The 25,792-nt window shown below is 45.6% G+C and overlaps 1 protein-coding gene across 6 annotated transcripts in view; it reads left to right on the forward strand.

Moving 5' to 3' along the window:
• Window positions 1-25,792, forward strand: part of ADARB2 (adenosine deaminase RNA specific B2 (inactive)) — a 565,015-nt gene that overhangs the window by 380,493 nt on the left and 158,730 nt on the right. For all 6 annotated transcript variants that reach the window (XM_053266066.1, XM_053266064.1, XM_053266067.1 and 3 more), the window contains 2 exons: window positions 8,271-8,357; window positions 21,198-22,105. In XM_053266066.1, the coding sequence (XP_053122041.1) occupies window positions 8,271-8,357; window positions 21,198-22,105 (995 nt within the window). The remainder of the gene's footprint in view (window positions 1-8,270; window positions 8,358-21,197; window positions 22,106-25,792) is intronic.

The following is a 25,792-nucleotide window of genomic DNA, read 5'->3' on the forward strand; positions in this document are numbered from 1 at the left end:
CCCTCCCTCGGCCTAACCTGGCTCTGGGGCTCGCTTGTTGCCTTTTCCCACTAGAGATGAAGGCAACACGCCACCCCACCTCCCACTGGCCCTGCACCTGGAGCCAGTGCTGGCCACGCCAGCATCTTTGGCGTGACCAATGGCAATGAAGTGAGGCCAACCAGTGCTATGAAATGAGGCCGTAAAAAGCAAAGAGGGCAGAGTGTGTCAAAGCTGAGACCAGAGGAGGGGGAAGAGGGGTGGAGTCTTGGCTGGTTGAAATGTGGGGCATTGTCACCACTGGTTCCAAGCATGGGGCCAGCAAGAAGGAAAACACATGAAGGGCAGTGAGGAGATTGGGGCAGAGGCAGCTGGTGGGTGAGGCAACACCTACGGGCAGGGTAGGCTAGGTAATTTTGGTGCCCGGACTGCCCTGCTGTGAGCCCACCCACCCCCAGTCACGGGCTTGGGATGATCTCTCTCAACTGCACAGGCACACCTTGCAGTTAGCAAGAGGCACTGGGCTGAACAGACAGGCCCAGCATCACTCTGGCCACCCCCGGGGGGGGGGGACTGCTTGACTCAGCCCCCTCGGCCACTCCTCAGCTATGTGGTGTCTCAGGTTAAAAAAACATAAGGTTCAGCACAGTGGGTGCAGGGTGTCAGGCACAGGGTGTCTGCAGGAGCCTCCCCCCCATCCATTTGGAGGCTCCCCTGGACCTTGGAAGCCACAGAACGGGGCCCCAAGGTCTGGAGGTTAGAGCGCCTCTGCCTAGAGGAATGGTGCAGGGGGCCTGCACATGCCTCACCATGATGCACTTGCTGCCTGAGGCCACCACCTCACCTTGCCTTGTGGGATAACTGCCCCTGTCTACCTCATAGGGTGGTTGTGAGGATAACACTGGAGGCAAGAGAAGCTTGCACATCACCCTGAGCTCCTTGGAAGAAGGACAAGATTAAAATGCAACCAATAAGGAACTGCCTTGGGTGCCATGGCAGAAAGACCTACCCCTAATGGTAAAACTACTTTAAGGTTGCCTGTCTGGGCTATTATTGCTTTGCTATCCAGTGTAGTCCTGAAGCTCTGAGCATCCCACTGAAAATTAAAAAGTGTGCTTTAGCAGCCATTTCCACAAATGAATGTAAATGGGCGTTTGAGCAGACATACCTCGCTAGTAATCCTTCAACACTTCATAACAACCCACTCCAATCTCTCTTTAAAATGTAAGACTATTTGCAGAACGAGGCATGCTGCATTGTGAAATATTAGTTTTTTATTACTTCTAGTAAGCAGCAAAATATGTTTTTTCAAAAACTCCAGTGCGTGAGATGGATTTTCAATAAGAGAGGCAAAGTGTGTGTGTTTCTCTCTATTAGATTCCACAGAAATCAATCTGAAATCTGGTTCAGGCTACTAAAATTAGATCTAAAACTATTTAATTTGGTTTCAGGAGTGTTTCTCCCCTTCCGTCGCCTAGCCTAAGGACACAAAGAGATAAAATACCTTGAGTTATTATCACTTTATGGGCACCTCCATCTCTAAGAGCAGATTACACAGTATTTTGGATTTCTCAGTGGTTTAGCTCAACCGGCATTAGCAGTCAACAAATACCTTGTTTTCTCCCAAGCATTTCCAGGCGTTTGACCATTCCTTTACTTTTGCTATTTCAAACACACACATACACACAGAATGGTTGGTGGACTTGTTTGTGTTGGGTTCTTTGGATGGAAGAGATGTGTGTCTGAAAGTGATCATATGGCCGAACTGATCAGTGTTGCAAGAAAAGGATCGCTCACCACTGAGCAGCCCTTCTGAACTGAATAAGAACTGTCTCCTTCCCTATGAACAGCACTGTTCATCCAAGCCCACCAAAGAACCAGCTCCTCCCATGCCAGGAACTTTGTCTCTCCATTGTCTGCACAGTGACTGGCGGTGGCAACAAGATTTAGCAGGCCCTGATAGAGAAGAGCTGTAAAGATGTGCAAAACGATTCAAGCTCAAAACTATTCAAGCTTGAAACAGCTGTTTTGAGTTTGAAACAAAATGCCCTTAAAATAAAGGGCCTGTTTTGAGCTTGAAACAAAACTACCCCGTTTCAAGATCAAATTGTTTCGAGTGTTCCAAGTGCCATTTTGGAGGACTATTTTTCCAAGGAAAGCTGGTCTACCGATTGGGGTCAGTGGGTAGACCAGTCCTCTGAGGCGGGTCGATGTGTTGTCGGGAGTGGAGGCCTGGTCTACCTGCCTCACGCAGTAAGTAGATCAGGACTCTGAGGTGGGCTGACGTACTAAGTACAGAGCGGAGGCCTGGTCTACCCACCACATAAGGCAGGTCAACCAGGCCTCTGCTCCAAACTTAGTACATCAACCTGCCTCAGAGGACTGTTGTACCCACTGACCCCAATTGGTAGATCCCGGGAAAATAGCCCTCCAAAATGGCACTCAAAACATTCAAAACACTAAAAAGGATTCAAGTGTTTCATTGAAACAGCTGACTTGGCTACTGTTTCAACAAAATGTTTTGAGCATTTTCCATTTTGTTTTGAGCTTGAAACAAAATGCAAAATCCATTTTGTGCACACCCCTTAAAGAGCAGTACAAGGCGCCTGGCCAGAAAGGTACTCCTTAAAGGTCTCCATTCACCAGGCAGAGCCCAGGAGGAGGAGTCTGAGCATGGAGATTTTTCAGTCCTCAGTATACCTCTGACATTTGTCACAGCAACTTGTTTCCTTGGAGCTCTCCATGGTGCTGTAAATCCAACCTGCCTTGCCAGTCCACATCCTTCTAGTTACTATGTGGGTTGCGGCTTGTTGTCCAGACACAATGCACAATGGGACTTACTTCCAAATCTGTGTGTTTAGAATGCACATAAGAACATAAGAGAAGTCCTGCTGGATCAGACCAAGGCCCATCTAGTCCAGAAGCCTGCCTCATGCAGTGGCCAACCAGGTGCACTTGGGAAGCTTGCAAGCTGGTGAAAGAGGGAAACGGCCCCCTCCTTTGGTACTATTTTTAAATAATACTTTTAAATAATACTAGCTTGGCTTAGCTTAGCTTGGATGGCTTTAACAAAAGGGGCTTAGACAAATTCATAGATAACAAGTCTATCACTGGCTACTAGTGTGGTGGCTATAGGCCACCTGCAGCCTCAGAAGAAAGATGCCTCTAAATACCAGTTGCAGGGGAACAACAGCAAGAGAGAGGGCATGCACATACTTCTTGCCTGTGGGCTCCCCAGAGACATCTGGTTGGCCACTGTGTGAAACAGGATGCAGGACTAGATGGGCCTTAGGCCTGATCCGGCAGGGCTGTTCTTATGTTATATTCTTATGTACTCCCTAACATCTGGTATTCAGGGGCATGCCACCTCTGATTCTGATGGAAGTATATAGCTACCAAGGCTTGTAGCCATGGATAATCCTATCCTCCATGAATTCCTATTGGGGAGGAAGGTAGAATGTTAGCTCTACTTCTACCTGTAGTCTCTAGATATGCTATTCTCTGAAGTGGTAATCTACTCCCTCTTGAGCAAAGGTTTTGATCGCAAGCAGAAGGATACCTCACTCGTGGAGGTCCCATAGGCATTCTGTTTCAGTGTACAAATAAACTGAAGTATATTGTTTGTAGGTATGGATTGATTGGTTTTTAATCAGTAGAGTTAGAAAAGTATGGCCACCATCATAATACCACCATCCATTTTGTCAGACTTGTTATGATTGTGGATTCCTAAAAATTGAGGGATGAGGCTGTTCCTGTCATACCACATCTGTTTCTAAAGTTGAAGTGCACCCCACCACCACCACTGCTGCCAGCATCTTCTGTAATTCTCCACATTCACTAATCTCAAATTATGCATGTTTTTTCAGATTGTAGGATTGTTCCCAATCCAATCTCGCCTTTAAAAAAAAAATCTCATTTAAGAAATCTCCAACATGCAATGTGATGTAGAGTAATCAATTAGATTAGAATAATAAAAGAAGTAATTCAGTAAAACATCATTAATGCTGATGTGGCAAACTACTGGTAGCCATCTGTCTAATCCTTGCTGTATATTTAGAGAACATTTTAAAATGCAATTATTAATAGTGCTCATTAGCTTCCAAGCAAAAGTACAAGCTTCAAAATATTTAGAAAGATGGGGGTTAGAAATGGCTTGGTTTTGCTTTCTTCCTATGTTTTCTCATATGAAAGATCAATTAGCTATAATGTTGTGCATTCAGCCCAGCTTCGCATAGGCATGTTTCTTTACTAAATTATAGGACATCAGTAACTGTCTTCCCACTGCAGCTTCTGTGTGACCTTGTATCAGCAGAAACATGATTGGGCAGTTCACACAACCATTTCCTGGATAGGAGATGAGTCCCACCCAGTTTCAGGAGCTAGGCATGCTCCCATTTTGCATTTGTGTGCTTGTAAAAAGCAAGGTTGGAGGCTGGGAGCTTGATCATCTGTCAAGCCCCAGTTGGGTAGGATGAGCACGCCCTACCCAGAGTCTGTCCCCAGCTTCAGAACAAGGTAGATGGGGAAATTGTCCTACATCAGTGGGGCTTGACAGATCAAGCTCCCCGCCTCCACCCTTGCTTTCTACCAGGGCTGCTCAACTTCAGCCCTCCTGCAGGTGTTGGCCTACAACTCCCATAATCACTGGCTATTGGCCTCTGTGGCTGGGGATTATGGAAGTTGAGGTCCAAATACAGCTGGGAGGCCAAAGTTGAGCACACCTGCTTCATACAAACACACAAATACAAATTGAGAGTGCTCCCAGCTCCCTAGCCATCTCCTACCCAATTTATGGTCATGTGAACTGCTCTAATGCTTTTCGATAGAGCTAGTTCACACAGTGTACAGTAATCTTGTACTGAGAAATCAAGTGTCAGTCAGTCCCAAGTGTTCACTAATGAAGTGATGTACGGACAATCTCCTTGAACTTTTACACGTCTGTGTTTATATGGCTCAGTGGCTCTTGTTGACATCAGTTTATTGTACTATTATAGATAGCAGTTGTTATGGACAGGTTATATATATTTGCGATACGGCACTCCTTTTTTGTTCTCTTGTATCATTTACTTCCACAATGCATAAGATTAAACATTCTATGGCCTAAATACCTGCAAAGTAAAGGTGGAAGTTATTATTGACTTATGGCAAGAGCATAATTTTGTTTCAATACATCTGACACACACTGAGTTTTCGCCCTCATTAAAGAGGAGCCACAGTGGGTTCTACCTCCTGGCTTCACAATTTGCACATAAGATATATATTTTATCAAGACTGGTGCTGAGTCCACCATCGGTCTTGTTCTTCCACCTATATATATTAGGTAGGCTGCCCATCTTTATTTACTTTTAATTACACACATGTGCTTATTTTAAAAGACAGAAACACTTTTAAAGAGTTGCAAAACTGTGCCATCGATGAGAGAAAATGACCTGGTGACAGCATCGGTACTAGCCAATCAGTACTTCTCCTGTAAACTTGCTGGACCAATTTTTTTCCTGGAGCTTGACTCCAAAGAGGAAAAATTTACTGAATGTGGTGAGGGCCCTTCCAAACTGATCCCACTGCTCTACAAATGTTTATCCTAAGCAGCTGAGGGAAAGATGGAACTGCATAATCATTCCTTTAGACCAGGCCTACTCAATTTAGCCCCCCCTCCATCTGTTTTTGGACTACAACTCCCATAATCCTGAGCCACAGTGGCCAATAGTCAGGGATTATGGGAGTTGTAGGCCAACATCTTCAGAAGGGCTGAAGTTGAGAAGCCCTGCTTTAGACATACAGGAAGCCCTCGTTATCTGTGGTAGTTCCGTTCCGCCCTACAACCGAGGATAACAAAACTGCAGATAACAAGGCCTTGAAACTCAAAAAGGGCTAAACAAGTGGGAAAGAGGCAGAAATAAAAGAAATAAAGTAGCATACCATACTCTCCAGGACTCCAGCTGTCTAGCAATGCCCCCCAAATTCCCAATTCATCCAATTTTCCATGAAAAATCATGGGGAATGTTTTGTTTTTTTAAGTAAGAACTGCAAAATGGCTCTGCGGTGCAAAATGGTGGCTGGAAATGACATCAGAAGTCATTTCTGACCACCCAAGAAGTGTGGATAGGGGAATTTAGACTATTTTTAGAATGGTGGGTAATGAGGTCGGGTCTCTATAGCCTGACCACAGATACGTAAAACCACAGGTGCTGGGACCACAGATAACCAGGGCCACTTGTATATCCAAACTGACTGTTGCCTTGCAGACTCTTCCATTTAATTTTCCTTCTGTCCGTCTTTCTCTGGAGCCAATAATTTGTCTGTATTGAATACACAGTGCTACCCTTCTCTTCTTAGATCCTTCATTTAAAAACATCCTTCCCCTCCAAAAATCCTCCGGAAATATTTCACCTCCCACTCCTTCCAGAAGCACAGTTAATCTTGCATTTATCAGCTGGTGGGTTCAAATACTAAACAATCACTTTTGTCATTTTTATTGACTAAGCCACAGCTTTGTATGGGACCATGATTGTACTTGAGATGGAAATTAATCTTTTTATTTCATGACTGTTGCAGAAGTGGCAACAAAAGCATTTGCAAGCTACAGACTGAGAATTTAAGGATGGCCTTGATGCATGAGCAAAGGTGGCTCAGCAGAGGTGCAGACTTCCTAAAGTTAGGACTACAAAACATTGCTCAGTTTCATGTTATGATCAGTTTGACACTGTCCTTGGAGGTGCAGGTGGCAGCAGTATGCAGAGGTGCTTTTTACCAGCTACATCTAGTACATCAGCTGCATCCATAGGTGGAGAATTTGGACCTGACTTCAGTCACTCATGCTTTGGTAACATCCAGATTGGACTACTACAAAATGTTCTTTATGGTGTTGCCCTTGAAGATGGTTCAGAACCTTCAGCTGGTCCAGAATGCTGCTACGCTTTGTGAGTGCAAGTCATTTCATGAGTGTTACACCCATCCTAAGGCAGCTTCACTGGTTACCAGTCTGCTTCTGGGCTAGATTCAAAGTGCTGGTCTTGACTTTTAAAGCTCTGCACAGCTTGGACCGGGATGCCTGCCTGTCAGACCACATTCTCCCATGTGAACCTGCTAGGGCCCTCCTTTCGGAATCTCAGGCTCTACTCATGTCCCTGCTACTAATGGAGATCTGGTTGGCAGGGACTAGAGACAAAGTCTTTTTGGTCGTGGCCCCTCAGCTTTGGAACACCCTCCCCGAAGAACTTCACCATGCTCCCTACCTCCTTAAAAAAAACACAATTAAAGACACATCTTTTTAGAGAGGCCTTTTAGTGTTTTATTTGCTGCTTATATCTGGCAGGTTATTTATTACTCAGTATTTAGCTTTTTACTTATAACTTTTGATTTGAAACTTTTAAAAGCTGTAACTTTAAAATGTGGTTTTAGCTTGGTCTTTTAACTTGTTTAATTTTATTAATTTTGATGGTTTTATATTGTACCTCTGTTAGCAATGTTGTGGGCCAGCCCGAGCAGTAGTGTACTGGAGGAGTGGGGTATAAATATTTTAAATAAATGAACATACAGACAAAGATATTTAGATAAGACAACCAAACAAACAAACAAATAAATAAATTCAGATTCATCCAGAAGTGCTTAGCACCAACACTGACACGCTCCATTTCCAGATTTCTAGCCTGTCCTGATGAGCAAAGTGTTGCCAGGTTGGCTTCAGAGTTGACCGTCGGCAGCCCAAAGTAGCATGGAGGCCAACAACCAATCTTTGCAAAATTTAAAGTGCCATGAGGTGGCAGGGAGGAAGCCTTGCAAGAAGTAGGAGAGGAGGTGCTCCTCGTAAAGCTCAGGTGGGTCAGATTGGGCCCTCAAGAGCTGCTCCTATGGCAGAGCAGGGGGCACCTTGCTGCCTCATTGGTACTCCAGTAATCTGCTGCCTGAGATGACTGCCTCACCTTGCCTCATGAAAGGGCCGCCCCCCAGAGCTGACCTTCTTAGTCTGTCAGTTTAACTGGGAGCTGATGGGACAGGATTTAAATCCAAGTGACCCCCACAGACCTCCACAGAAAACAAGGGACATTAAGAGGAAAGGTGAGGGGCAGAATATAATAGCCCACAATATGAGAAAACACAACTACTTAAGCTTGGCTCCAGTCTGGGGCAAATTAAAAAATGTAAAAATTAGGAAAAGTTGATGCCAAACAGATATGTCAGCTGCCTTAGCCAAGAAAAACAATTTGAAGAAAATCTCACTTTGTTGGAATGACGTTGCCACACATTTTACAAATATGCCTTCTCTCTTCTTCTTCTTCTTCTTGTTTCAGAAAAAGTAAGCATTTTGTCAACTTTCATCGCACCCTTCAAGTATTTAAGTCCTGGTACAGCAAATATGGAAGATGAAGACAATTTAAGTAAGCAGTTTCTCTTCTTCATATGGAGGTGAATAGTAGAGCCAATAGGATATACTGTATAATGTGCGTATGGCCAGCGGCAGCATCCTTTGGCTCATAACTAGCATGCAAGAGCTAATTCCAGCTGGCATCATTGCCTGGTAGTATCATCAGTAATGCTTCTTCATTCACTTTTCCAATAGGGTTTCACATATAAGCCTGGTTCACACAAAGGCTGTTCACATGCGTAAAGTGCTGGGATTGGGGCTGATCTTGGCGCCACCAGGTAGCTTGAGGTTTTCTCCTGGGTTTTTACCCAGGCAGGAGGGTGTGAGCGTGCCCTTCTCCCTGGGTCCCTAGTCATGTGTGTGCTCGGGCTGCCTGAAGCCTGAGTACACACACAGCTGGGAGGCTAGAGTATCTGGCTGAGAGGGAGTCCCTCAATGCACTGTGCTCCTGGCACAGTGTATTGAGGGATGCAAGATAATTTCCTCCTCCAGCTCCCTGCTCTGCCACTCACAGCTGTGCTACTTCTGTGCCACAGCAAGTGGCAAAGCAAACTAGGGAGGGTGCTTTTGTGTGGGGAGGCAGACAGGAGCCTGCCTCCCCACCCACCCTCTCCAGAGAGGCCATGTACACAACCTCACTGAGGTGCTTCACACGATACGTGCGAAGCGCCTAATGGGATGCTGCAGGGAACAGATGAGCAGATTTCAGATTTAGATTTAATGTGGGTTACCAACATTAATGTGATTGTGTTGAACCCATGCCAAAGTGGTTTATAGCCCAAGATGAATCTGAGATTCCCATCTCGGCGTGGGTTCACACAACCACACTAATGTTGGCAACTCACATTAAAACTAGATTTGAATGATTGTGTGAATCAGGCCAATATGTTGGCCTGTTTTTGCTTGGATGAATTGCATAATACTTACTTACAGATGGACTGGTCAATGACCATAATAAAGTCTGTCTATCTATTTGTCTGTCTATTGAACTTACAGAAAGCTTTGAACTTTTGCATTTGATTCCCCCCTCATAACGTTAATTAGAACTGATAACTGAATCATGCATCTTTTGTTTCCTGTGCTTCTACAGCCATGTTCATATTGCCAACACTGGAGTGGGAGCTGATCACTCAAAGATGAGCCCATGTTGCTTGGAAGTGTGTGAGGCTCTCCACACAAGCAGTGTGGAGATCCGAGGCGGGTTTATCAGGGAGAGGATGCTTGGCCCACTCTCCCCACAGACGATCATGGTGCTAGCCCTGGACGGTTGGATTGGCCACCCACATAATAACTGGCTCCATCATGGAGCCACTTGGGATGGAAGGGATCAGGGGCCGCCCAGCCCCCGGAAGTCCCAGAATGCCGCACACAAGTGTGAGGAGCATTCTGGGGAGACCCCCCGTGCCAGAAGGCTTGTTGGAGAGTGGAGTCGCTGTTGCAACTCACAATCAGGGAAATGGGGTTAACAGAGCTCTTGCTCCGCTAACCTCGTTTAACTGGGTGGGGGGTATTTAGAGGGGTTTGCTGCCAGGAGCCGCATGGCTCCTGTTGCAGCACACAACCTCTGGAAAGCGGGCTGGGCTCCCTTAGCCTGCTTTCCAGCGGTCGTGAGAAGAGCTTTTCAGTGTGACTACAGAAGGGTGGAGCTAACTGTGTGTGTCCTTCTCACCCAGTGGTTACCGGGCCTGGCTGGGGCAAAAGGGCAATGTTTGGGTGGAAAAGGTCCACACAATAGACTCTTCCCACATGGTTCCTTCATTCATTCCTAGGCATCGTGGCATCACATCATGAGGAACTGACTTCTTGAATAGGAGATTTACATGCTTCCATTGCAGGGAGCACTAGCTCATCTCCTTGCTGGGGAAGATGTTTCCAAGACTTATTTTAGATCAGAGATTCTCAACGTTGGGTCCCCAGATGTTATTTGACTTCAGCTCCCATAATCCCCAGCCCCAGTGGCCTTTGGATGGGAATTATGGGAGTTGAAGTCCAATAACATCTGGGGACCCAACGTTGAGAATCCCTGTTTTAGATAATGATCATGATGATGAATATGTGTATACTCGTTATTAAAAAAAAATAATTATCAAAGTACTTTACATAGAAAAACAAATAATAAATAAATAAGATGGCTCCCTGTCCCAAAGGGCTCACAGTCTAAAAAGAAGCATAAGGTAGACACCAGCAACAGGCTCTGGAAAGAAACTGTGCAGAGGCTGGACAGGGCCAGTTGCTCTCCCCCTGCTTAATATAAGAGTATCACTACTTTGAAAGGTGCCTCTTTGATCACTTAGCAGGCATAAGTGTAGATCAACCACTGAAGCACAGAGAAGAGGAAGTGTGGGTTAGTTGTGCGTGGTGTTCCCCACCACAACCGTTTTGTTGCATCTGAAACAACTCTGGCTATTTTCACTGGGGCATTCTCATGCATTCTGCCAGTGTATTTCAAGAGATGGGACTGAGATAAGTTATGTGAAATGAAAGAGAAATAGAATAATTAAGAGTGTGGCGCTGGGTGGAGAGCATGTGGCATATTATCACATTCATCAGCCCAAACACTAATTTGTAAGCATCATCTTACCTTCTCGTGATAACATATTGCTTGGTTTCGGAAAAGAGGCAGGAAGCGCTCAATACAAACAATGAGTTTCTGTTGATTTCAGCATCAGCTACCAAATGGCTCCCTTTACCAGCTGGAAGGTATGAAGAGCTGTCCCCTTAGAAATTATGGTTGGAGAAAGGAAATTTGTCTCTGTGGTGTTAGTAACCCACTGCAATCTTACATGCTGTTCTACGTGCATGAACCCACTGCATCTGTTAATTAAACCTTATACACCTAATAAGGCTTCAACTGGTAATTGTTCCTTCAGCCATTCCTCTTAAGCCTATTGCATCCCTTTTGTTACAACAGTAGGGTTGAATGGGGGCCACAGCACAGAAGCAAGCATTCGTGTGGCGATGTTGGCAGAGGCCCGCAGTTAGATTTTTTGGCAACTCCGCTGCTGCCACCGCCAGTGCTCACCTCCACCTTCCTGCATGCCTCTTGCCTTCACTCAGCTGTGGACTCACCACCTCCTTGCCTAACATGGTCTAATGACATCACCATGACGCTGGGCAATTATGTCAGTAGTAGACCTCATCACCACTAGTAAAAGGAGGCAAGCCAACGGCGACAGTCTGCAACCAAGCAAGGGCCATGGGAGGAGGGAGGCAAATGGGCAGACAGCTGCAGAGGCAGTCAGTGTGTGGCTGCCCCTGACCTGGCCCCACTAGGTGACCTGTATGCACACAGTCGCCCAAAGGTAGATCCGCAACTGGAAGCAAGGATTAGCTCTCCCTGCCACCACCTCATAGATCCAAATAGAGTGAGGCATGTGGTTGGGAACTGGCTGTCGGAGCTTCTTACTTGATTGAAAGACAGCCCCGCCAGCCAATAGCAACCAGGGCCTGGGAGGCACCTCTGTAGCCCCCCTCTTAAACAGGATTAGGAGAGCGAGGGCTCTCATAACCCTGTTTTACTGATCATCTGCCAGCCAGCCCTGGCTGGGGCTGGAATACTGTGGGGCTCTTGGTTGGATTCAGGGAGGGGAGGGGGATCCCCGTAATGCACCGCACACTCGCAAGGTGAATTATGGGAATTCCAGGAGGCAGGGCAACGTGGGGCAATGCGTCCCGACACCCGACTCGCTGAGCTACCGGCAGAAGTCAGCAATCATCTGGGTGGCCGATCTGGCTGTATAGCAACAAGAAGAGGATCATCTGCGGGGAAGGTAAACTTTTTGAGGTTTCCTCCCCTCGCCCCTTCGAGCCCTTCTCATGGATTATGAGAAAGAGCTCATTGGCTGCATTCACAGCAATTCTGGTTAAAAGTTTAGCCAGGATAGTTGAGCCCTGCAGAGCTGATTGTGAGAACACAGGGTTCTCACAGAGTTCTTCACATGATTCGTGTGAACTAATCACACAATGGGGCTATTCTGACGATCAGCAGAAATCGGGCTAGCCTCTGCTAGCCTGATTTTTGCTGATTGTCAGAACCATCGGGCTCGCAGCCGAGCCCGGTGGTTCTGGAGCGGCTAACCTGCTCCTGTAGCTCGTCCCTTAGCCCACGTTTGCGGAGCGAGTACTCCGCAAACCCAGGCTATCTGCTCGTGAGTAGCCACGGCTAATCACGAGTAGACCCCTGACTGGGAGGTGAAAAGCAGCCTCCCAGCTCCGGGGGTCTCCCCAGAATGCCCTGCACACCTGCGCAGGGCATACTGGGGCTTCCGGGGGCCGCGCGGCCCCTGAGCTCCCCAGCCCCCCCCCCGGCTCTGTCTTGGAGCTGGCAATTGTGTGGGCAGCCGATCCGGCCACCCAGGGCTCCCTCCCCGCTCATGAGTGGGGAGAGCAGGCTTAGCCCGCTGTTCCCACTCACAGCCCCAAACCGGGTCTCACGGATCGTGAGACCCAGTCCAATGAGCTAGATGGACCAATGGTCTGACACAGTATAAGGCAGCTTCCTATGTTCCTAAAATTCTGGCCCCATTCACACATAACATGAAACCGGAGGTAAAGGGGCCTCTGGTTTCCATTTGTGTCCATCCAAATGCGGGGAACTACAGTTTAGACAAAGTAAGGACCTGCGGTTTCCTTCTGCAGACCCCAATTTGTACCTTTGGTTTGTAGTGAGGTTCCCCTCCTGGACCTCTGGTTCTGCAGTGCTAGCGTTACATCCAAACGCGGTGCCACAGTCTTGTTGTCTGGCAACCGGAATTGAGGGAGGAAGGCACCTCTGTAGGTGCCTGCCAAGGCGCAGCTGAGATCAGGCATGATCCCAGCAGTATACACGCACAAGCAAATGTGTGGGCTTCCTTAGCCCGGTTTTGCCTGCGCGTGTGAATAGCTTCTAAGAATGCCTCTTCTGCTGATCCTCCAAAGATTCCATTCTCAGTGTTTCAAGAAGCCCCTGATTTGAATTAGCACATTGGAGGGCTATGGAGCATGCAATTGCTTCAATTCAGAACTGAGGCTTTGGTGCCCAGTGCCCCTCCCGCCAATCCTATCTTCTCCCCTGTACTTATCTTACTGAGCTGGAGGAAAAGTGAGATGAGAGACCAGCAACTCTGAAGCATTCAGCAGCGATGGCAAAAGTCCCAGAAGATGTTGGATCTGTTTTGTTTACACTCCACAGTCCTCGGAAGGATGCGGGGTTTTGTGAGAAATGTAGTCTTTTCAAAGCCTTCTGCTGTGGCGAAAGCCCCTTTCTTCCTAGGACTGTAGATTTTTGTTGTTGTTGTTGCTTTTTAAATCACAGGGAGGAAGCTTCTGATTAAAGATGTAGCAGACTTGGCAAGCCTCGATAGCACTTTGCTAGTCCACAATGGACAGATTGGTACTACAGTTGTGTTATAAGGGTTTTTTTTAATCACCAAATAGCAAGTCTGAAAAAAGATGGGAGGGCAATCCAAGAAGCACTGGACTGTAATGAACTGATAACTTCATCACCTGGATCCTCCAGAAAAAGTAAGCCAAAAATGCTGGCAATTCCAGATTAAACTGCAGAGTGTGTCACCCTGTTTTTGCAGCATGCAGTAGGAGCAACATGTAGATGCTTCTCTCCTTCCAACAAGTAGGTGCATGGGAGAAAGCTCATTATTCCTGCTAGCTTTCTACATGCAAGGAATGGGTCACATAGCAGATCACACAGAGATCCAGTCCTCACTCTGCAGTCTGAAACAGTACGATACCAAGAGGGCACTATCATACAATTTTTCTGGTTGTGTAGATTTGTTCATATGTACTTGAGATTGATGGAGCTCTGTTCATGTGGTATAACTGGCCTGTGGTAATGTTTAGGGATGTGCACAAATCGATTTTTTTAATTTCAATTTGTACCCGAATCGAATCACCCCAATTTGTTTTGGGTATGAATCTGCCCCCCGCCCAATCATCCCAGATTTGATTTGTACCTGAATTTTCAGAATTTGATTCTCAATCAATTTGGGGCAAAAATGGGGTCCTGGGGGCAAAAGAGTGGGGTGGGTGGTAGTACCCAATGGGTGGACACTACCACCCAAATTTCAAAGAAATTGGGCAAAGGGGTGGTTTTTAAAGAATTTTTGAAGTTGGTGCGTCTTTAAGCTTTTTCCCATAGGGAATATGGGGATTTCAGCAGCCTTAGTTATAACTCCCGGGAAGGGGGGACCAGGGTGGCCCAGAGTGGGCTGTGGTGGGTGGTAGTGCCCAATGGGCACAAGGAAGCTACCACCCAGTTTTCAAAGGAAATGGGCAAAGGGGTGATTTCTAAAAGTTGGCATGTCTTTGGGGCAGATTCGGGGCAGAAAATGGGTTCTGGGGGCAGAAGATTGTTTCAAGTAGTTGTGCCACAATGGTTGCCTACTACCACCCAGATTTCAAAGAAATTGGTGAAAGGGGTGATTTTTAATTTCCCCCCCCCTGAAGTTTGTGCATCTTTAAGCTTTTCCCCCATAAAGAGTAATGGGGAATTTCAGCAGCCCCATAATTCCACTTGGGGGGCACCAGGGTGGCACAGAGTGAGTGCACATAGGGTGCCAACCACCCCCATACCCACAAGCCCATGGGGCACTGGGTTTTGTTGTTTCTGAGGTGTTCTTCTGAGAGTAGATTCTCTGGTAGGAATAAGAGTGGATTCAATGTTTGTCATTGAATTATTATTATTTTTTTTAAAAAAATCTATACCACCCCATGCTCACATCTCTGGGCAGGTTACAAAAGTTGGGAAACTTTTCCTCATGCTGAATCTAAATCAAGATTCCAAAAAGCTGCAACTCCCAGGACAATCTGGGGCAATCTGTGCCTCTGAGGACTGATGCACATGTTATAGCCACCATGTGGGGAACACATTACAAATCAATCCACATGGAGTCTGTCCTCATTTGCTGAGACTTTGGTGCAGGTCTGGATTGCCTTATAATTTCCCATTAGATTATTGCAAAATGAACATATATTTGTGAAGGAGACTTTATCCTTTGAGAATTGTTACAACAGATACCCTCTTCATAGTCAAAAGAATCACTTGGGATTTGTTATTTAAATATATTTGTTAGGAAGAAGCTGCCGTTCTTTTCTTTTCTTTTCCTCACCCAAAGTTCAAGCTGTCTGACAGCAGAATAACCTTCAGCAGAAACAATATTATCGCTTCAAATGTAGCGTGGAGTATCGGATGGCTAGTTCTTTTGAACCCTCCTGACCCAGAGACAAAGGCAGTGTCATTATTAGTGATGCATTATCGGTCTCAATAGCTCTTGATGATGCAAGCCCTCCAGGTTAACACTTCTATGCATAATGACCAGAAAGGACAGTCTAGATATGTGGATAAGACAGAAAGGTGGGAGAAGCAGGAAACTACTAGACCTATCTAGGAGGCACGTTCACAAACACACCGTTACTGTATGTTTCACTAACTGTCCATTCTCACCCTGTTAAATGCAATTAAGCCAAGATCAAGGGAAAAACTGTTTCTTCAGTTTGACACAAGGCAACACACTGAGGCCTGGCCTACACATGCAAGAGATACAGGAGGTTAAGTCCTCATTCTGTGCTTCCCAGAGGAATCTGTTTTATAGAATGGACTATACCACTTCAGACTGCAAATGGCAGACTATTCATTTAAAATGTCCCCCCATGTAAAAAGCTCCCTGCCAGCAGAAATGTAGCTTAGCTAAGAGAAAGAGCAATTCTAGCTAGCCTTAAGTCTGTGTATGTTTATTATACAGCAAGGAATAATTTTTTTAAAAGGAATCCTCTGCCTGCCCTCCAAAATGGTACAGCCCATTCTACCACTACATTCCCACTGCATTTTTCTGAGTTTAGATCCAGTCTTATTAAGCCCGATTCACACATTGCATTCAACACTCTAACAGTCTATTCAGACATTTTAGTAAAGATGCTGTACTTGCGTACAGTGTCTAAAGTGGGGCCATCGCTCACAGTTAGAGCAGCGTTCGTCCATAAAGGCAGATGCCGTACCTGTGAGGGTGGGCACATCCATGATCAGAAATAGTAAATAGCAGCATGGACCAATCTTTTCATAACTGGATACTCAGCATCCCTGTATTGGCCCTATCCACCCCAAGCACAGTACTTCCAGTGACTGTTGCTAGTGTCTATCTTATGTTTTGTTTTAGAATGTGAGCCCTTTGGGGACAGGGAGCCATCTTATTTATTTATTATTTCTCTGTGTAAACCACCCTGAGCTATTTTTAGAAAGGCGGTATGGAAATCAAAATCATCATCATCATCATCATCATCATCATCATCATCATCACACACACACTGAAGTTAAAAGAAAAATTGGAAGTGAATACATCAGGAGAGTTCAAAAAATCCTCAAGTCCAAACTCAATGGCGGGAACACCATACAAGCCAAAAACACCTGGGCTATACCTGGTATCAGATACACTGCAGGAATAATAGACTGGACCCAGGCAGAGCTAGAGACACTAGATCGTAATAGCAATAGCAATAGCAATAGCAATAGCACTTACATTTATATACCGCTCTATAGCCAGAGCTCTCTAAGCGGTTTACAATGATGTAGCATATTGCCCCCAACATTCTGGGTTCTCATTTTACCGACCTCGGAAGGATGGAAGGCTGAGTCAACCTTGAGCCCCTGGTGAGGATCGAACTTGTAACCTTCTGGTTACAGGGCGGCAGTTTTACCACTGTGCCACCAGGGGCTCGTAAGACCAGGAAAATCATGACCATCAATCATGCTCTGCACCCCCGCAGTGATGTAGATAGGCTATTCCTCCCTCGCAGCTCAGGTGGAAGAGGAATGCTGCAAGTCCATCAAACAGTAGAGGAGGAGAAAAGAGGCCTTGAAGAATAGATCAAGGACAGTGAAGAAGATGCACTTAAAATGGTCAATAATGCGAAACTATTCAACAGCAATGAAACAAAGCAGGCCTACAGGAAAGAACAAGTCAAGAACCGAGCAGAAAAATGGAAAAATAAGCCACTGCATGGTCAATATTTGCACAATATAAGTGGAAAATCAGACATCACTAAGACCTGGCAATGTCTTAAGAATGGTTACTTGAAGAAAGAAACAGAGGGTTTAATACTGGCTGTGCAAGAACAGGCACTAAGAACAAATGCAATAATAGCAAAAGTGGAAAAAACTACAACAAACAGCAAGTGCCGCCTTTGTAAAGAAGCAGATGAAACAGTGGACCACCTAATCAGCTGTTGTAAAAAGATCGCACAGACTGACTACAAACAAAGGCATGACAAGGTAGCAGGGATGATACACTGGAACATCTGCAAAAAATACAAGCTACCTGTAGCCAAACATTGGTGGGACCATAAAATTGAAAAAGTTGAAGAAAATGAAGATGTAAAAATATTATGGGACTTCCGACTACAAACAGACAAACATCTGCCACACAATACACCAGATATAACTGTAGTTGAGAAGAAAGAAAAACAAGTCAAAATAATCGACATAGCAATACCAGGGGATAGCAGAATAGAAGAAAAAGAAATAGAAAAAATCACCAAGTACAAAGATCTACAAATTGAAATGGAAAGGCTGTGGCAGAAAAAGACCAAAATAATCCCAGTGGTAATTGGTGCCCTGGGTGCAGTTCCAAAAGACCTTGAAGAGCATCTCAACACCATAGGGGCCACAGAAATCACCATCAGCCAATTACAAAAAGCAGCTTTACTGGGAACAGCCTATATTCTGCGATGATATCTATAACAATTGACAATAAAATTCTGGCATCCCAGGTCCTTGGGAAGGACTCGATGTCTGGATAAAACAAACCAGTCAATAACACCTGTCTGACTGTGTAAACAAGAAATAATGGGGTCTATTAGGGAGGAGAGCTGGTCTTGTGGTAGCAAGCATGACTTGTCCCCTTAGCTAAGCAGGGTCCGCCCTGGTTGCATAGAAAAGGGAGACTAGAAGTGTGAGCACTGTGAGATATTCCCCTTATGGGATGGAGCCGTTCTGGGAAGAGCATCTGCAGGCTTGTATGCAGAAGGTCCCAGGTTCCCTCCCTGGCATCTCCAAGACAGGACTGAGAGATATTCCTGCCTATAACTTTGGAGAAGCCGCTGCCAGTCAGTCTGTGTAGACAAAACCTGAGCTAGATGGACCAATGGTCTGACTCAGTATATGGCAGCTTCCTATGTTCCTATGTTCCGATGTGACCTACTATTGTACTTACATTGAGGCAAGGCCGGAGAGAAAACTTTCAGATCTCCAAGAGAATTGTGTACTTTATCAGAAATGGTTACTCTCTATGTTTGTGAATGATTGTGAAGACTTAAAGATGAATTTCCTATGTTCACAAACCAGTGCAACCAGCATTAGGAAAGAGGGGTGGGGTGGAATAGAGATCGGAAAAGGCAATATGAATTATAAATACAAATAGCCCCCTGTGTTTTCTTATTCAGTGGTGCAGAATCAATACAAATTCTTTTCAGACCTGAATAGAGTGTGAAACAAGAGCTATCTTTCTCTCCATGCTTCCTGACTTCAATATCATTATGGATGATAATTGGGTCTGTAAAATCCTATTAGATGACGAGAGAGGAGAGGTGTGCATTTCAGAACTTACCCTACATTCCTGTAGACACATATGCCTGGGAACAAAATAGTTTGCATGCATTTTGCTGTATTCAAGCAGAAAAGAAAAGGTCAACCTTATGAAGGTATAAGATAACAATAATCTGCTTTTTACTGAATTGGTCTTAAAACAACAGGAGGTTCCAAGCAGTGTTCCCTGTAACAGAGATTCCCAGATGTTGTTGACTACAGCTCCCATCATCCCCAGCTGCAATGGCTTTTAGCTGAGGATTATGGGGGGCTGTACAACATCTGGGAATCTCTGTTACAGGGAACATTGGTTCCAAGGTGATGAACTGAAAGTAGTGTGTACTGTAGTACAGGGGCAGACATTACAAAGCTTGGGAGCTACTGGTGGTCCTGAGGCTTATCTGAAGTAGACCGCCAGGCATTTGGACTTCCTTCCTTCTAGCGAGATCTTCTACTCCAGATCAGATTAGATGGCTTACCTGGGGCATGTTCACACCATTTTCAGTCTCCCTCTTTGAATGCTCGGCAGGGGCGTATCTAGCGTGGGGCAGACAGGGCACATGCCCCGGGCACCACTTGAAGGGGGGCGCCATTTTTAAAATTATTTTTTTAAAAAATGGCCACCGAAAACAAAATGGTCACCATGCATGCTCAAATGGCCTCTGTGAGGCCCTAGGCCATGCCAGGCCTCGCAGAGGCCATTTGAGCATGTGTGGTGGCCATTTTGTTTTCAGTGGCCATTTTTTAAAAAACAGGGTTTTTTTTTAAATGGCCACTGCACGTGCTCAAATGGTCCCTATGAGCCCTTAGAGGCCAGCGTGGAGAGGGGAACCTTTGCAGACCTCCCCATGGCCTTTAGGAAGTCCCCCAAAGGGGCTACAGGTAAAAAATATATATAATATGTCACTGTACACATATTCAGTTTGGCACTATGTACAGAGAAACAGGGCTTTTGAATACTGAGCTGAACTTTATGAGCTAGGATTGTATTCATTTGCTCTTACTTTGTTTCTTGTGATAAGTGAGTTAAATGTGATGTCTTAATAATATGGCTATTAATGGTGAGTTTGTCTTTGAATCAGTGTGAAATCCTTAGTATGAAGGGCCACTGGGAGTTTCTTGCTCTCTTTCTCTCATTTTAACTGTCTTTCTGAAATACTAGAATATATTCCAAGCAGTGACACAGTTTACTCTGCATATATTTAATTATTTTCAGAGTATCTGGGAAAAGTCAAATTCTCCATTTATTTTTAAAACTTATGTAATAGTGATGCTACAATGCATAGCAGAGAATTAGACAGGCACTTCTGTTTAGTTTTCCAAGTACACCTCCACATAGTATTTGGGTATTTCATGAGCCCCAGCATACTGAAATTTGTAGTTTTCCAGCATTTTTTGGTCTGGCTACGTCCACTACTAAATAGTTTTTGAAATATTAAAAGTTTAATGAACTTGACTTGTATTTTTCAGCTGATATTATGGTAGTTATCTGAAAGATGGGTGTCAGATGTTTGGACAGGGGATGCAATTTCAGTGCTTGCCCTAGGCGCTATTTTCCCTAGATATGCCTCTGATGCTCAGGGTTACCTTTACTTCATTTCCTATTAATTTCTCTCCAGCTCCTTCCCCCTATAAAGCAGCCTCTCTTGTTCTCCTTCTGTATTGCAGCAAAATTCTCCTGAAGTTCGGGGGGGGGATGTTGATCTTAAAACCCCTTATTTTGTAGATTCAGTTTGGGGAGAAGCTTGCATTTTGTGACTGGCCCCACCTCTCCAAGCCACTCTTTCATACTGGTAGTTCCCAAGGCTGTGCTAACAACACAAAAGTAGCTCCAGAAAGCCTTAGGTTTGCCCACTCCGGTGTTGTAGAGGGAATGTTGGACTTCAGCTGAGAAAAACTGAGGTCAGCTCACACTAGGTTGCGGGAGAAACTGTCTCAGAACCCCACAAGGCTGAGGACCCCAACATATTAATACTATGGATATCTGCTAACAGCATTTGAGGGGATGCAGGACCCCAATATTATGTTTTGCCCCAGGTAACTTCTTGGCTGCCCTGAACCATACTCAAACATGAAGCTTACAGAGAGATTCTATGAGATGATTTAAAATAGTTGTTGGCTGAAAGCTATAATATGTAAACAAGTCCTAAGACATTCAGATGGGGTTATGCCATGTTGATTCACTAAAATATTGGTGAAATCTCTTTTTCATGCTCTCTGTCTTAGATTTCACAATAGCACCAATAATGCTGGTTGGTTTCTTTTTCTTTGTTTTGCTAACAGGTACAAGCAGCGCAGAAGTAAAGGAGAACCGTAACATTGGCAACCTAGAAGAGCATCCAATAACTTCCAATGAAAGGTCAAGAGTAGGAGGATCCAGCATCAAGAGGAAAAGACCCCTAGAAGAAGGCAATAATGGACATTTCTGTAAACTCCAGCTCATCTGGAAGAAGGTCTCGTGGTCAGTAACGCCAAAGAATGCTCTGGTTCAACTCCATGAACTTAAACCAGGTTTACAATACAAAATGGTGTCTCAGACAGGCCCTGTCCATGCTCCGGTATTTGCTGTCGCTGTGGAAGTTAATGGACTTACATTTGAAGGCACTGGGCCAACGAAAAAGAAGGCCAAAATGAGGGCCGCAGAACTAGCCCTGAAATCTTTTGTTCAATTTCCTAATGCATGTCAAGCTCATTTTGCCATGGGGAATTGTTTCAACCCATCCACAGACTTTACATCAGACCAGGCAGACTTTCCGGACACTCTGTTCAAAGAGTTTGAACCATCGACGCACAGTAAGGACTTCTCGGTCTATAACCCAGTTAATAGCGAGTTGCTTTCTACGGCCTACCGGCATGGGAGGTTACTCTGCCACACGTTAGACTTCATGGGCCACGCTAAACAAAGCAAGCGCAAGATGGCTTCCGCGGCCGAGAGCGAAAAGAACCCTGTGGTGTTACTCAATGAGCTGCGGTCAGGACTGAGGTACGTCTGCCTTTCGGAGACTGTGGAGAAGCAGCATATCAAGAGTTTTGTGATGGCAGTGAGAGTGGATGGGAAAACGTTTGAAGGCTCGGGACGTAGCAAGAAGCTGGCCAAAGGGCAAGCAGCACAGGCTGCTCTGCAGGCCCTCTTTAACATTCGGCTGCCCAGTCACATTCCAAGCAGGAGTAAATGTAATCATTTGCCACAGGTGAGAGCTCTAAGGTAGCCACCACCAAGCTGAAGGAATTTCTTTAAAATTAATGTGATTTGTTGTTCTAGCTGTGAATTGTGACTTTATCGAAAAACCATCCTCACAGTGAAGTCAGTACTATACTGGAGCAAATCTTATTTCCTCACAGGAGCCACGCACAAAGACCTTTGCTTTATTTACCTCAGGGCATTTTTCAAGCTTGGGTCCATAGAGGCTGTTGGACTACAACTCCCATCATTCCCAGTCACAATGGGATGATGGGAGTTGGACGACAATGTCTGGTGTTCCCCAACATCTGAGGACCCAAGTCTGAAAACCCTGACTTACATTATTCCATCATTAAAAGCCACATATAGGATTTTATGAAGAGATAGCCAACGGTAGCGAAATTTGAGGGACCGTCAATATTCCATCCACAAATTATAGCACTACCACATGAAGGCAGAGGTCTTTTCTTTAATGCCATTGTTCTTGATAGAGAAAGCATATGATAGTGTGCCCTTATTTCTTTTTCTATCAAGTTACATTTGGGTAAAAGGAAAATCATTCTTTAAAATAACCCATGTTGGAGAATGTGTCTCTTTCCAGGTCTCATCGCCAGATAGTTCTGCCTCTGGCAGTGTTTAAAGACCTTTGTGTGTGGCTGTCAAACATCTGACTGATAGAAGGGGAAATACTCCTATGGTGTCTTGTCTACTGTATATGTGTGTGTTGACCATAAAAAGGTAAAATATAGAGAAGACATTTATGGCTCCTGGATCACAAATAACAAGCTCTAAGAGACTTGCTCCTAAAGGTACGACTAGGACTCGAACCAGTGGGTTGAAATGACAAGGAAGCAGATTCTGGCTAGACACTGGGAGGAATTTCCTCTCTGTAAGCGCTGTGCGACATTGGAAGAGTCGGTCTGCTGAGTGGTGGGCTCTGGTTTACTGGAGATTTTCAAACAGAGACTGGACAATCATCTGTCAGGCCTGTTGTCTGCACTGCATAGGGGGCTGGACAAGAAAACCACCAGGGTTTCTTTCAACTATAAAATTCTATGAGACCTTCATTCACATGCTTCCTCCTTTTAAAGGACTCTTGTTCCCCAAGCAATAATTTAGAACCAATATGTTTTGATTGGCTGAAGTGATGAAGACAGCTGTACTAGGCCTGGCTTTTGGTGCTTTCGTTCTCTAATCACTGTTGCCCAGAAATGCTTCAGATACGGATGGTGTCCCACCAGGAGCTTTCCCAGACAGCAGGCTTTATTGCCGGTTTTCTGTGAGGCTTTACTGCGAGTTCGAAGTTGTCCCCTGCAAAATGACACAAAAGGTGGATTTTTTTTACCCTGGATATACATTGGGCGACACTCTAATGCGTGATTTTTAAAAATCCCAAATTATGTGTGAAGTGCTCCCCAACAGCTTGCAAGGACTTCGGGGTAAATTTGGCATGTGTGTGAATGCACACCTCCATTCCGGAGGAGATGCAAACTAAAAGCCGGGTGTGAAAAACTTCCAGTTGCATTGCCATAGTTTGTAATCGCCTACATGGATTGCCCACCCAAGTGGACACTTCTGAACACAGAGGGTGGGAAAGGTTAAGGCACTTTTGCGTACGTTTCTTTCAGACACCTTGGTCTGCTTTTGAAAGAATGGCTGCCTGCAAAGTCATACTAGCTGGTTATTGATGGTGTTCATTTGTTATTCTTACTTGTTCGAGGCATGGACTAGCTACACATTTCAAGATTAGGCGAATGGAATCCAAAACCTAGATCTTCACCAAAAATCGCCAGAGAGAGTTAACAGAGATGTTTGTTTCAATTGCAGCTGCCCATGACGTTTTGAGAGAGATTTGCATGGTGGCCATCTTTGAACTTTGAATTACCTCTCCTGCATTTGCTATGTGTGTGATGTTAGGTGTATTCTCTTGTATCTAATGTCCTTTGTAACCAAAGGAACATATGCTGTGTCCTCAAACAGTTGAGGCAACTGGGTTGCCCTAGAGTTCAGTCACTTTGGGAGGCCTTTCTGCTTTGAAATTATCATGTATGAATTGCACAGTTACGGGCTTGTGTGCTGCAAGGGTGCGTGTCTTAAATTAGTATGCTGGGCATTTTCTGCACTGTCTCTCATCACAGAGATGAAGGCTAATCAAGGAAATGTGGGGTGGAGCAGTAAAAAAATGTTCCCACAGCTTACATGGGCATCCACAGGAATTTTTCAGGGGAGGGGTGGAGAATATAAATATATGAATGGAAGTAAATGCTGCTCCACATTTATCTGGCCATGGATCCGGGGTGGGGGCAACTCTCACCCCCTCCAATTCATGGCCGGGGACAAAATGGCCTCCTTCGATTTATGCCCCTTCCCCCCGCCCATGCAGACACCCATGACACCTCAACATTTGTATGGAGTGAGTGGGGGAGAAAATAATGAGGGGTGAGTCAGGGTAGTAACGCAGCCATTCGAGGCTGATTGGGAGGGGGCTGTAGCTTAGTGGTAAAGGATCTGCTTTGCATGCAGAAGGTCTCCGGTTCAATCCCCAGCATCTCCTGATTGGGATCGTGGAGAAAGACTCCTGTCCAAAACCTTGGAGAGCCACTGCCAGTCAGAGTAGGCAATACTGAGTTAGTTGGACCAATGGTCTGACTCTGTACAATTCCTATGTTGCTAGAGGCCTTCTCTAAAGGCAACCCGAGTGATGTGCCATTTGTGGGTCTTCTCTGCGAATACTTTTGAGATACACGGGAGCACTAGGGAAAATGAGTTCCCAGTTTTTCAGCAGCGCAGTGTCCTTCTGCCTCCCCACTGGTTTCTGCTGGCACAATAATAAACCAAGCAGTCAGGCGGCATGAAGCAGAGGCTGGAAGCGGGGAGTATATATAACCAGCAAACACTGCAATCAAGCAAATGGACATGATGAGGGTGGTGTGGCTGCCGAAGATGGAGGAGGCTGGGAAAGTGAAAAGCATCCAGGGGCGTCAATGAGCCACCTCATTATCTGAATGGGCCTTTGGTTCATATGGCAATCACTCGGATTGGCCGCGCCGCTGTATTCTCTCAGGAGTGTGTAGCCATGTGGCTCTTCCCAGCCCTTTCTCTGGGAAAGGAATAGAACATGGGTCCTCTGCCTGTGCCTCTGAGAACTGAGCAAATCTCCGCTGTTCCTCTAAACTACAATTCCACAAAGGGCCCCTCCAGAACTAGGTGGCTTAGCTGGAAGCCTTTGCATGCATGGAACAGGGAAGGCGGCATTTTCGGAGCTGTAGCTCTGGGAGACTACAGACGTCCCATCATATGTCTGTCTTAGGAACATGGGGAGCGGCCTTATACTGAGTCTGGCCATTGGTCCAGCTAGCTCAGTAATGTCTACACAGACTGGCAGCAGCTCCTCCAAGGTTGCTGGCAGGAGTCCCTCTCAGCCCTATCTTGGAGATGCCAGGGAGGGAACTTGGAACCTTGGGCATGCTAGCATGCAGATGCTCTTGCCAGAGCGGCCCCGTCCCCTAAAGGGAATATCTTACAGTGCTCACACAGGTCTCCCATTCAAATGCAAACCAGGGCAGGCCCTGCTTCACATTCATGCTTTCTGCCACAAGACCAGCTCTCCTCCTCTGTCTTCTAGCTGTGTGATTAGGCTGTTGCTCTCTGACGTGGGAGGCTCGGGTTCCAATCCCACCGCCTTTCCCTTTTTCCA

Source organism: Hemicordylus capensis, chromosome 6 (assembly GCF_027244095.1).
Source record: "Hemicordylus capensis ecotype Gifberg chromosome 6, rHemCap1.1.pri, whole genome shotgun sequence".
Taxonomy (NCBI): Eukaryota; Metazoa; Chordata; class Lepidosauria; order Squamata; family Cordylidae; genus Hemicordylus; species Hemicordylus capensis.